The following is a 13,487-nucleotide window of genomic DNA, read 5'->3' as shown; positions in this document are numbered from 1 at the left end:
TAGGTATTCGGACCATTTTCAAATGCTGCACTAATAACCATTCATGAATAACCCTAATATCTTCAAACTGGAGTAGATTTAGGATTGCAGGTTACCTAGTGGCAGACAAATTCCCTACCTCAGGTCGACATTACTGCAGCATCACATTATGGGCATAAAAATCTAAGGATGCCTGGCCTAAATCAGTTAGTTTTCACATTTAGTTGTTGGTACAAAAGTAAATCTCTTTCAGAACACTGTCTGATAATGCAAAATGTTAAAGGTAGTGTACGATTGCAGAAGCGAAGAAACCAAAATTCAATCACGTCACAATTGATAATATCCACACCTAACAAACAGGTTTAAGTTCATTGTCCAAGTCTTAGCCATTTAAAGTTCTGACTGCCAGCAAAGCAAGTAACAAACCCCTTTGCACACTTACCTAGTGACGCATCACCATTGATCTTCAAATTTTCAAACCTTGGCAAGTGACCAGACGATAGGTTTAATGGTGAAAAAGCATTCAATTCAAGGGGGTTTGATGTACTGGTCAGTTCAGGGTGTGCAATTCCAGAAACATCAAAAAATCCTGAAGCAATAACAAAGACAAAATGCATATTTATATAAAAGCTTGCATTCATGGCATGTAACTAATTTTAATCTTAAAGTGTGCAGTAACAACGTTCTCCAGAAGAAAAGATAGGATTGCTAGTGCATATTAACTCCATGTAAATCCTATGAAAATAATCTGACAATGAAGACAATTTAACAGCTGAACGCTTATGCAAGATAGCCTTCTATATTTGTATGTCAAATTAAGCTTGGATTGAAGGACAAGTTTCTTCCTGTAACAACTTCTCCAAAATGAGCATCTTAGAGAAACTAACCAACAGACATCTCAGCAACCACCAGCACCCACGGATTTAGGCCCAGCCACAGTACAGAAATGGCACTCATCACCACAGAGGACATCCGCATGATTTTGACAGAGGAGACACGGCAGATCTCATTTTCCTGGACCTCTCAGCAGCATTTGACACGGTCTCACACCCAAAGCTCAACACTCGCCTGCAAGAGACTGGCATCCATGGACCCGTTCTCTGCTGTATCTGTTCTTTCTTAACCGATAAAACACAAGCCTGGCACTTTACTCCTCAGAAGCCTGAAAAGTCATCTGTGGAATGCCTCAGGGTTATTCACTCAACATCACCCTCTTCAACGCATACATGAAACCTCCAGACAAGGTCATCCACACACAACATCAACATCCTCTCCTATGCCGATGATAAGAAAACAAGTTACTTACCTGTAACTGCAGTTATCCAGTATTGGTTTCTTTCATAGATTCACAAGCCTGAATCATTCCCCGACGCCGAGGCGGGAGTCCCACGGTAATATAACATACAAAAGCAGTGCCTTAGTAAAAACTGTAGTAGGCTGACAAGACTATAGGCCTAAAAAGGCCCAAATCTTAGTAGCCTATCTACCTCCTTATGTAAAAAACTGAAAATAGTTCCAACCAATCAGAAGTCAGCCCCCTCTAGAATTTTCCCTGCAGAGGCAGTTCTCCTCAGATTTTCTTAGCACAAGTGAGGAGTAAGTATCCCCATTAGAGAACTGTCCTGCCCGGGGAGGAGGGTGGGTGCATGTGAATCCATGAAAGATACCAATACTAGATAACTGCAGTTACAGGTAAGTAACTTGTTTTCGTATCCAGTATTGGGGTATCTTTCATAGATTCACATGCCTGAATCAGAGTAGCAAGCAGTAAACCTAAACATGTCGTTTTCGGAAGGTGGGAGACAAAGCGTAAATCTACATAACCCCACTCCGCCGGAAGGTTATAGAGCACTAGAATATGTACATACATATAAATGCAGAAACCTTCTAAAATGAAATAATTATAATCACTTAACATACTTCATACTTAAGAACAGTATTTGACAACCAGAAACATTAGAAATGCAACATTAGAGATATTCAAAAGTCTAACCTTAATGGAGAAGATGTAAAAAAACAGCTTGTCCCACTGCTGCATTGTCTTGCGACGCAGATTGTAAGCAGTAGTGCTTAGTGAACATGTGGACATTCTTCCATGTCGCAGCATGGCAAATGTTCTCCAACGTGACCCCCGCAAATAAGGCTGTAGAAGCAGACATAGTTCTGGTGGAATGTGCTTTGACCCTTCTGTGCAAAGGCCTGTTGGCTTTGTCATGGCAAAATTGTATGGTAGAAGATATCCATCTGGTACCGCAGGGAGAATGTATATCAGGAAGGTTCCTCCTTATATCCTCCCTCTCCTGCACTATTCTGAAATGTATTTGATGTAGTAGGTATACCAATGGGAGACTTAAGTTAGCTGTAGTGCCAGGTCTTTAATAATAGTACAGAATGTTTCAAAGCTATGTAGATTTTCTTTTCTTACCACTGTGTTTGCAGAGGTGGAACATGCAACAATGCTGTGATTTTAGTGTCGGTGAGATTAGGCAGTAGCGCTGTGCTAAATTTCAAGTGTTTGCACTATATGAATCCGACCTACAATCCTTGGGACTTTAGAGACTGCTCCCCACTCCTTCCGTGAAATCTGCCCCAAACACCATATAATTGTTAAATACTCTTTGAAAGGTACATTCCCTGATCACAGAGCTCCAATTAGTCCTGCAATCTCTTCATTACTTAATGCCATAGTCTTCAACCCCTTAATGCTCCTCTAAGTGAATTCTCCAGGGTAGTACACAATGCTACATAGTAAGAGGCTTCTGTCCTTTAAATCAGGAAAACTCCCACAGAGTTTTCCTGGCATATAGCAACATCTCTAGCGTAGCTTTACTAAATAATTTGAAGTTTGCAGTGCCTAACTTTGCAGCTTAATGATGGTCTGTATCAAAGATCCATACATCTTAGCATCCATACCATATAGGACTCCAATAGGTAGTTCAAACAGACATCTCCATTTTGACAATGTCCAATAATGGTTCCTCAAGTTTGGCACAATTAACAGCCCTTTTAATTTTAGGCGGCACATCATTTCCTTCAAGAGATGTGTGCACCAATATTAAGAGAAACAATGAATACGCATGAGGGTTTTACATTTTAAGCACGTAAAATAAAATAGAAAGAAATGCCTCTGGCAATGCAATCATTTTAGTTAAAATCCTGTATTTAGTAAGGATCATTTAAGTCTGACCTACCTTTCCAATTAGCACTTTAGTTTACTTTAATAATTTATAGTAAGCTAGGCACTAACTAAGCTCTGGTTTTAATCCACCCAAAGATGCTACATATTTTAACAAACCTTTCCAATAGGCTCAAACTTATTTCTCGAACTTTACTGACCAACCAAATAATTCAGTGAGCTCAGTTTCTTATATTCTACAAAGAATAAACCACCCCAGTAACCGAGAACCCCTTGCTCTCGTAAATGTCATTAGGGAACCAGTAGGTCTATTTAAAAAAAAGAAAATCTATTATTTTACCTACTATACAGTGCTTTATCTAATGACTAACTTTACTGGGAAGCAAAAACAACAATTATATCTAGGGGTCAAGAAGCAGAAAAACGCACTGTGAGAACAAGACTTCAACATGGAAAAACAATAAGTTTGTGAACTTAAGGTGGAGACCCAAGTGTGCGCCCAAGTGTGACACCAGTGTGTGAGCTAAAGCTCGAGGGCATGGGTGAATTTTCCCATCAGTAGCCACTCTGTACCGCCCTTGTTGACATCATTTGGGTTCTCCTTGCCCAGGAGGAAAAGGGAAAAAGGAAGCAGCCTATTGATGTTATTTAAGGCTGTTCCAAAAACCTTTGGAGTAATGTGATGTCGGTACTAAGTTTCGTTATTTTAAATATAAGTGGCGACTGGAAAAAGCAGTGTGAAATCAAAATGTGAGTGAAAAAAACAATTAAAATTGGATAATACTGAGTAAGTGTGAAACTTTATTTTTTCTTCTCAGTCTTCCAAATCTAAAAGGCAAAGTGCAAAATCAGATTTAACAAAATATCTGTGAGCAATGATGGTCGACATGTTTCAGCATTATAGTGGTATAGTACCAATGCTTTCTTCAGGACCCGATGTTAACTACTGCTTATATAAAGTGAAATTAAAATGTCACCTGCAAAATCCAGGTCAGAATTAATCCACCACAGACTTTTGTCACATCATGTTGAAAGGACGAACACACAGGAGCAAACATAAAACAAAGACAAAAACATATTAGCATATTTGTAAGCTAATAAACAATGACGTCATGAAACGTAAGACATCATATGCCAGTATATTTTTAATACCTCCAGGTAGACACAATCATGGCCACTCACCCATTAGCTGTGGTGATGGCGCTTCACCCCACCTGGCTGCAGCTCAGATAATCGAATAGAGAGACATCCAGAGAAACACGGGTAGGTAGAGCTATAATTCAACATTCTATTTTCTTATTGAAAAGATATTTTCAAATTGTAAGCTTAAAATCAATCAGTGCTGTCAGTTTTAGTGAGACAATAGGTTTTTAGAGTAGCATATACAAAACCCATTGATTGCTGCATGCTCACAACACTACTATTGAGCATGTGTACAGTATTTCGCCAATAGAATCAGGTAGCATCCATCCATTAGCGAGAACAATAACGTTTTTAATAGCGTTCAGCCATTTAGCGAGAACAATAGAGTTTTAGCCATCTCTCTACCCTAGCATATTATAGCTAGAATGATCAAGCAGACTGTGTATCGATACGAACGATTAATAGCAGCCTCAGTTCATCAAAACACTGCACGGCAACATTTAGTAATAGGCAATACGTTTTTTTCTTGCGGTCGTCAATAGCCAGTCCTTTAGAACTGCGAACGAACAAACAATATGGTTCTGCTATTATGACCCGTCCCTAGTCAATGGTTACGAGAGGCAAGACCCCGTATAGCCTGAAATGGAGTTTGAAACGAACCAGATGATACAAATGTGACTGGTACGCAAATAGCTTTTATGAGCTCGTATCAAGACGTGTGTCACAAGGACGCGCTAGCGATTTTGCTCTGCGGCATTGGGACAACACCCGGGAAATAGATGGTGTCAAATCTAACTTACCTATCCGTCGGTGTCTCCAGACTTGCTTCTGTGCTGTCTGGGGAGGCACCGGACGGACGCGATGCCGCCATTATTAATCTCAATGTGTCCGTGCACGTGGTGGCATTCATGTGACTCGGCATTCTGGGTAATGTAGTTCATATGATCGACATCGTCGAAGAAGAGGCTGACGATGTCGATCATATGAACTACATTCATTGTCCCAATACCGCAGAGCAAAATCGCTAGCCGCGTCCTTGTGACACACGTCTTCAGTCAGTCAGTCAAAATACACTTTATTCGATTTGCTTAAAATCATAAAAGCCAATAAAATAGAACACAATAATATATATACAAGTTAAAAGGGTACATACAATTCATCAGAATTAGCCACACAATAAACAGTCATGGGAAGAAGGACATATGTACAATCATAGTTAACAGGACGTATATGTCAACATTCATGGTACAGTAATGCCCTTATTGAGCCTTGACTTAATTCTAAACGCTGCAACTAAAAAGCTCGCCACAGAGTATGTAATGAAGGTGTTACCTAAGGACTGTAAGTATAGCAATGCAGGCCTAACTTGAATAAAACCAGTATCTTTTAAAACGGGTACTAAATATTTAATTCTTGGGTCTCTAAAAATAACTACAAAACATCATAAAGTGCAACGTATCCTGGCTCGAAAAATCATCACATTTACATGGGACACCCAATTCCGGCGTGCTCCATTGCTTGAAGCAGCCCAACACGTAAGGAATTTGACTAAATCTAAATTTAATTAGGAGGTGTCTATGTAAGGGTTTGTTAACATAGCTAAGGTAAGGCTCTAGAGATGGGGAGGACACACATCTTGATACAACCTCATAAAAGCTATTTGCTTACCAGTCACATTTGTATCATCTGGTTCGTTTCAAACTCCATTTCAGGCTATACGGGGTCTAGCCTCTCGTAACCATTGACTAAGGACGGGTCATAATATATATATATAATAGCAGAACCATATTGTTTGTTCGTTCGCAGTTCTAAAGGACTGGCTATTGACAGCAAGAAAAAAACGTATTGCCTATTACTAAATGTTGCCGTGCACAGTGTTTTGAGTGATGGCTAAAACTCTATTGTTCTCGCTAAATGGCTGAACGCTATTAAAAACTTTATTGTTCTCGCTAATGGATGGACGCTACCCGATTCTATTGGCGAAATACTGTACACATGCTCATTAGTAGTGTTGTGAGCATGCAGCAATCAATGGGTTTTGTATATGCTACTCTAAAAAACCTATTGTCTCACTAAAACTGACAGCACTGTGATTTTAAGCTTACAATTTGAAAATATCTTTTCAATAAGAAAATAGAATGTTGAATTATAGCTCTACCTACCCTTGTTTCTCTGGATGTCTCTTTATTCGATTACAGAGCGGTGCTCCTCTATACCTGAGCTGCAGCCAGGTGGGGTGAAGTGCCATCACCACAGCTAATGGGTGAGTGGCCATGATTGTGTCTACCTGGAGGTATTAAAAATATACTGGCATATGATGTCTTACGTTTCATGACGTCGTTGTTTATTAGCTTACAAATATGCTAATATGTTTTTGTCTTTATGTTTTATGTTTGCTCCTGTGTGTTCGTCCTTTCAACATGATGTGACAAAAGTTTGTGGTGGATTAATTCTGACCTGGATTTTGCAGGTGACATTTTAATTTCACTTTATATAAGCAGTAGTTAACATCGGGTCCTGAAGAAAGCATTGGTACTATACCACTATAATGCTGAAACATGTCGACCATCATTGCTCACAGATATTTTGTTAAATCTGATTTTGCACTTTGCCTTTTAGATTTGGAAGACTGAGAAGAAAAAATAAAGTTTCACACTTACTCAGTATTATCCAATTGTAATTGTTTTTTCACTCACATTTTGATTTCACACTGCTTTTTCCAGTCGCCACTTATATTTAAAATAACGAAACTTAGTACCGACATCACATTACGCCAAAGGTTTTTGGAACAGCCTTAAATAACATCAATAGGCTGCCTTCCTTTTTCCCTTTTCCTCCTGGGCAAGGAGAACCCAAATGATGTCAACAAGGGCGGTACAGAGTGGCTACTGATGGGAAAATTCACCCATGCCCTCGAGCTTTAGCTCACACACTGGTGTCACACTTGGGAGCACACTTGGGTCTCCACCTTAAGTTCACAAACTTATTGTTTTTCCATGTTGAAGTCTTGTTCTCACAGTGAGTTTTTCTGCTTCTTGACCCCTAGATATAATTGTTGTTTTTGCTGTTCAAGTTGGGGCATATATCTGGTTTGGGTCGTTAAATTTGCCCTTGGACCCTCTTTTTTAATGGAGGTTGTTAACTTTACTGGGAAGCCAGAAATAGACATTACCTCCTATAGGTAGTCCCACTCAATTCTCTGCGTCTAAGCTTAAAACGGATTGTGAATCACTGCCTCCCCAAAGACAGTACATTTTTATAGGGTGCCTTCTAAGTTGCAATTGAAGGAAACAAGCCTAAGGCAGTAAACAATTGCTGGTTTGGGCGAATAAAAGTGCGTAATAAACTTCAAACTGGACAATTATACCAAACTTTTTTTTTTTTTAACAGTTTTTATTAATAACAAAAATGCTTTGGTTCAAGGCATTAGACAGACATCTTTTGTCAAGGCAAAACAAAATATCAGCGTTTCACTACATAATCTGGATGAGGAGTCCATAGTTCCGGTGGCCTCAGAGGTTGCCTCTTCCTTTATAGTTACTACAGTATCACAGAGTCAAAAATATGAGAGAGCAAACAACTGGTCCGTTTGCAATAGCATCTTGCTGTTGGCTGCCCAGTGTAGAGGTTACCATAGTCTCTCCCAATCTGCCCATCAATGTTGGTCTCTCCATTTCTCAATCCCACCGTAGGAGAAATGCAAATGTCTCCCCTATATTTGTTCCACTTTCCCCATTTATGGTCCCATTTTTTGGGGCATCCCCTTCCCTTGAACACGTTTTTTCTGCAATCATGTTACTGTCCATATCATTCGCCCAATCCCGGACTCGTGGAGTCATGTTCGCCCCCCATATTTGGGCAATATTGCGTTTGGCGATAGTACATCCCTTCGTGGCCCACGACTGCTCCGCTTGTGAAAGGTCTGTAGCCTCCCAGATATTGAGGAGGCAACGTTTGGGGGAGGGTTGAATGCGTTTGTCACATGTCCTAGCGAGTTGCCGGGTGACTTCTTTCCAATACTGTTGTATGTGGGGGCAGTTCCAGAGGATGTGTGTGAATGTGTCGGTCTGGTTACATCATCGGAGACAGAGCGGATCAGGACTCCTACCCAACTTAAACAATAGTTTGGCATCAAAATTATACCAAACTTTTGATATTAATTAATTTATTGTATATAAACATTGATGTATAATTTTTATGATATAAACTTTCTTATTTATTTAAAATGCATTCATTTGTCATTAAAAAGGCTTAATTGCGTGATAAAATTTGTTTTTGTACAGTAAAAGTGTCAAGAGAAAAGATACAACAGGAGTTGTGGCTGATTTTAAAAAATACAATTAATATACAAAACGGATATATATTTTGAAATATAAGTTTGATTTGTTAGGTCTAACATAGCATATCAATCACTGCAAACAGTATTTTCATCTATCTTGTATGGACAATTGACACAATAGAATTATGAAACTGGTGGTAGGTAGCACCACACGCGTTTCGGCATTGCCTTCTTCAGGATTCCGTCTCAGTGAACACTGAAATGATCAGATACAGCAACGAGACTAGGTTTCAATGCCCAAACCTAAGCATAAACAAAAAAGGGGGAGATGGAGGTAGACGTTAGGTTCATCCTCCAGACTGTGTATAGTTATTAACAAATCTGTAAATGACACATCAGAGAACCTAACCAAAGGGAAGGTCTTCCGCTAAATCTGTGAAACAATGCCCCGAATCTAAGAAGAGAAAATGTTCTTCTTGAGTCCCCTCACTCACCAAGGGTTGTTCCTAGGTGACATGCTTCATCATTGGGGCCATACCAGACAGCTACTGTCTGGGGCGTGCTGCAACTTGTGGAACTACGTAGGAGCACTTTGTGAACAAAATGTGTAGTGCAGTGTATGTGAACAAATGTGTAGTGCAGTGTATGGGGGAGTGGTGATGGTGATGCTAAAAATACCTAGCTAGTGAGCGATTCATTTATTCCTGCTCTTAGTTGGTATGGATAAAAAGGGGTTAATAGTAGGGAGGAAGTGTAATTTATGTGTATGTCCCTAGTATTTGGTCATCCCCCAGTTTTACAATACCACTAATTTAATAAAAAAGTAACGGTAGATCTTAAACGATAATGTATGGGACTATATGGAAAAACAGAAAGATGGAAAGCTAATGACTTCTATACTCTGTTTTAGCGTAATAAGATGCGTGGCTTAGTATTAAACCTCCATAAATGTCCCGGTTATAAAAAACAGAAAGGTCTTACTTAGTCATGCATTTTAATAGTAACCAGAGCTTAAAGGGGGCTATATACAATCACATAATGCAGACACCATTCACTCATGTCAATAGTAACGCCTGGGTCTATAATCATAAAAAGAAATGTTTTAAGTTCAAAATATGCAGGCGAACAAGGACCGCAAAATCTAGCTGTGTGTAATGGGCTAGAGCTATGACTATCGCATAAATAGGTATGCGTTCCACAGTCAACCTACAGGGCATAACTCACCCGTTCCCAGATGCAGAACACGTATCACTCAGCAACCGGTGTTTGTGTGAAGCACCTTTGGAAACCGGATATAAATAGTCAATCGGAACCGGAAGTAAAAATACGTGTGGTGAGCTACATAAAACCGAAGAAACAGAACATATAACTGCATGATAGCCAAGCCTGGAGACCATGTTGAAAATGCTCGCATTATCGTGAAGTGAATGTAAAAACGACAGATTTAAACCGGAACGACAAAGTTGAGTGCATATCCATTGAAAAGGGCACATCAAGGATAATGTAATCGAGACATGTTAATTTATTTTAGACACAAAATTGTAAAGACAAGAATGGGAGATCGGATATAAATCCTCGATCGGAACCGGAAGTAAAAGACGAGCGATGAGCTACATAAAACCGATGGAACAGAACGTATAACTGCATGACGGCCAAGCCGGGCGGTCATGTGGGAAATACTCTCATTATCATGAAGTGTATGTAAAAACAACAGATTTAAACTGTAAAGACTGAGTTGAGTGCATATCCTAAGAAAAGGGCACAGAGTATAATGTAATAGAGACATGTTTATTTATTTTAGACACCAAATTGTAAACACAAAAAGAATGAGAGATGATGAACCCATTCTTGAATTTTGAGATATTTACAGGTCAGTACTCGTGTCCAAAACGGTGATGTCCCGGGAGATGATATGACTAGAGGCATCAATCATTGAATTAAATTGCTTGGTGCCACGGGATCTCCAAGTTGAGTCCCCAGGTGGCTGTGCCACGCAGGAAAATCCAATAGACCTCCCTCTGTTTCCTGATGCCTTCAATATTGGTCCCTGGTCGGTGTTGTATTTTTTCCAATATAAACCCTAGTGTATCTTCTGGAGTATAATGGTTATCAATGTAATGTTGGACAATGGCGCTGTTTTGTTAATTCTGACAGCAGATCTGTGCTCTGTCAGACTAGTATTTAAAGATCTAGACGTTTCCCCATCTATAGCCAAAATTGCAAGGACACAGCAATAGGTAAATGATGTCCTTTGTTTTGCAGTTATAGAACCCTTTTGATTTAATAACCGGATTGTTAAATTCTAATTCAGGGGTTTCTATTTTTTTTTTTTTTTGGGCAGAGTTTTATATAGCGCGAACTAGACCCGAACCGAATCAGGTATCAGAGCGCTTTACATAGCACCAGTTACGTTACATGAGGACACACTTTCATTTTTTTTAGGCACGGGGAGATTAAGTGATTTGCCCAGAATCACAGGAGGTTTTTGGCGTCGTTACCGAGACTCGAACCCAGATCCCCAGGTCCGAGGTCGAGCGCCTTAGCCGTTAGGCCAACCCCTCTTTGCTAGTGGAAATGCTCTGCAGGTATTACAGCGAAAGTTACCTATCTGGAAGGAGTCCATCAATTGATCTTTGTGAAACTGAATATTTTTCATCCTTGAATGGACCACATAATCTTTCAAATTGCTGTTTCTCCAATAACCAAATGGGGGTTTTGGCAATCGTTCGGGGATTGGCCGATTGATATTAAGGATGTGCCAACTAGAACAGACCGCTCGTCGAATTCTTTAATTTGCCATAGAGTGCCGTGTTACGAATATAGTTGATGTATTCGTTTTAATGGCACTGTGTCAGTAAATGCTGTCAATCGTAAAATTGTGCTCTTTTCATAGAGCCTCTCACCAATTTGAGAGAAACTTATTTCATACTGATGGCTTTGATGTCAAAATCTTTGATGCTAGTACAATTACATCAAAGACGAAGAATTTACCCAAAAGGTATGCTGTTTTTTTTGTGCAGGAGGATGAAAGCTGGTATAATAGAGCAAGGTATTACGTGTGGTAGGTTTTGTGTAAAGTTCTACATCTAGTCTTCCATCTACATCTTTGATGACAATGTCCAGGAATTCCACCTGGGTTCTGCTTGAACGGAGCAGCTCTAGCCACACCAAGGATCGTGGGCACCAAAATTCAGTTTATGCAATACGCTGATGATTTGGTGCTCCTGGATCATACCAAAATAGGCCTACAAAAGGCGCTGACGGCCTTGGCAAAATACAACGAAAAAAATAGGCTGGTGGCCAACCCATCATAATCAAAAATCGTAATCTTTGGGCATTACCCGAAAAAAAAAAATCACCCAAATGGAGGCTAGGCCACTTGGTCCTGGGATGCACGCAGCAATACAACTACCTGGGCGTTTGGTATCACGAATCGGGGCTACCTGGAGTGCATCTAAGGAATATCCAAGGCAAAGGGAAAACAATCATCTACGCTCTTTTCAGCTATCCAAAGAGTACTAAAGGCCAAATTAATGCCAGCCCTTAATTACGCCCAACAAGCGTTCCCCGGAAAACTAAACAAGGCTCTGGAAAAAATTAATTGTAGTGCGTACAAGATACTGTTCCATCTCCCCGCGTGTACTAGAAACACCCTCGTACGTTTAGAATTTTCTGTGAACCAACAAAAGCTTGAAGAGTTGGCTGCCTTGATCAAATACTACTACCTTACAACAGCAGCAAAGGAGAAGACACTGAAGGCAGTCTTAAAAAACATCTTCTTGGAACCTGGGAACCCTTGGTCAGTGACTCTCAAGGCGGCAAAGGATCTCCTTAATCTAGCCACAGAGAACTGGGGCTCCGAGCTAGCGAATTATGCCACCATCAAAAACGCAATTAAAAAACAAGTCTGCATCTGTTCCCGTGCATCAAATCTTGAGTCACTGGCAAAAAGAGGCTTCCACAAGTCCCTAAGCCTGCCACACACAGCGTATAATTCTAAATCTCACCTTACTCAGGCAGTAGGCCGCCCAGCCCTACACAAGATTTTAGCCTACAGACTACATCCCCTGCCCCTCAAAGAACTATACACCATCGAACGGGCAGGTCTCAAGATCAGCGAATGCAGGCTTTGCAAATATAAAAGGGAGTCCCTGGCCCACCTCTTATTTTGCTGCCCGGCCCTGCGTATAGCTCGCAGCCTTTATCTTAGACCCATTATATTACAGCTGGGGACACACACCGCAAATGAGGCGGTTTACCGACTATATACACTAAACTCGGTAAAACAGATGGCCATATTTGTGAAATTCATCCACGAGACTCGCACTAAGCTGATGGCCATCCAGAGTTAAAAAAATGACCGGAGACTCAGCCAAAGCATGCTGGCCTGTAGGACTTTGAACACTATCTTCTACTAGCCCACAAGTACTCAGATTTTAATCATATAGATATTGTCTTAAAGAAGATGCCCTCTCTTTTAACATGTAACTTTTGTAACTTTGCACTTGGTTTTAATGTAATGGTTTTGAGTAACCAAACAATAAATTCATTCATTCTGCTTGAATTAGCTGTGAAACGGATGTTCTTGTCACATAGGTTTAACCATTCTAAAAAAGCAGCCAAGTTGTCAGAGGTATCTATCCAAATGAAAAAGATATCTATGTAATGCGACCATTTGGTCACAGATTCGAAGAATGGCGCACTCTTGTTTTAGATGAATCATTTTTCAAACTTGGCCATGTATATATTTGCCACTGTTGGGGGACAGGAAGCCCCCATACTGACACCGTTGGTCTGTTTATAGAGGTTACCGTTAATTTCAAAACCATTATCCTCTAGAACTACTCGAAGACACTCTAAGATAAAAATCTTAGAGCATGTGATGTTATTATCCATCATGAACCAATTAACAGCCTCTAGGGTTCCTTCAATAGGGATGTTGCTGTACAG

The 13,487-nt window shown here is 40.1% G+C and overlaps 1 protein-coding gene across 1 annotated transcript in view; it reads right to left on the bottom strand.

Moving 5' to 3' along the window:
* Positions 1–13,487, bottom strand: part of GORASP1 (golgi reassembly stacking protein 1) — a 276,910-nt gene that overhangs the window by 49,281 nt on the left and 214,142 nt on the right. The window contains exon 8 of the mRNA XM_078663201.1: positions 422–568. Within this exon, the coding sequence (XP_078519327.1) occupies positions 422–568 (147 nt within the window). The remainder of the gene's footprint in view (positions 1–421; positions 569–13,487) is intronic.

This window comes from Lissotriton helveticus, chromosome 10, assembly GCF_964261635.1.
Source record: "Lissotriton helveticus chromosome 10, aLisHel1.1, whole genome shotgun sequence".
NCBI classification, from domain to species: domain Eukaryota; kingdom Metazoa; phylum Chordata; class Amphibia; order Caudata; family Salamandridae; genus Lissotriton; species Lissotriton helveticus.
Note: the sequence above shows the minus strand (reverse complement) of the source record. Positions and strands in the feature narration are given on the sequence as shown.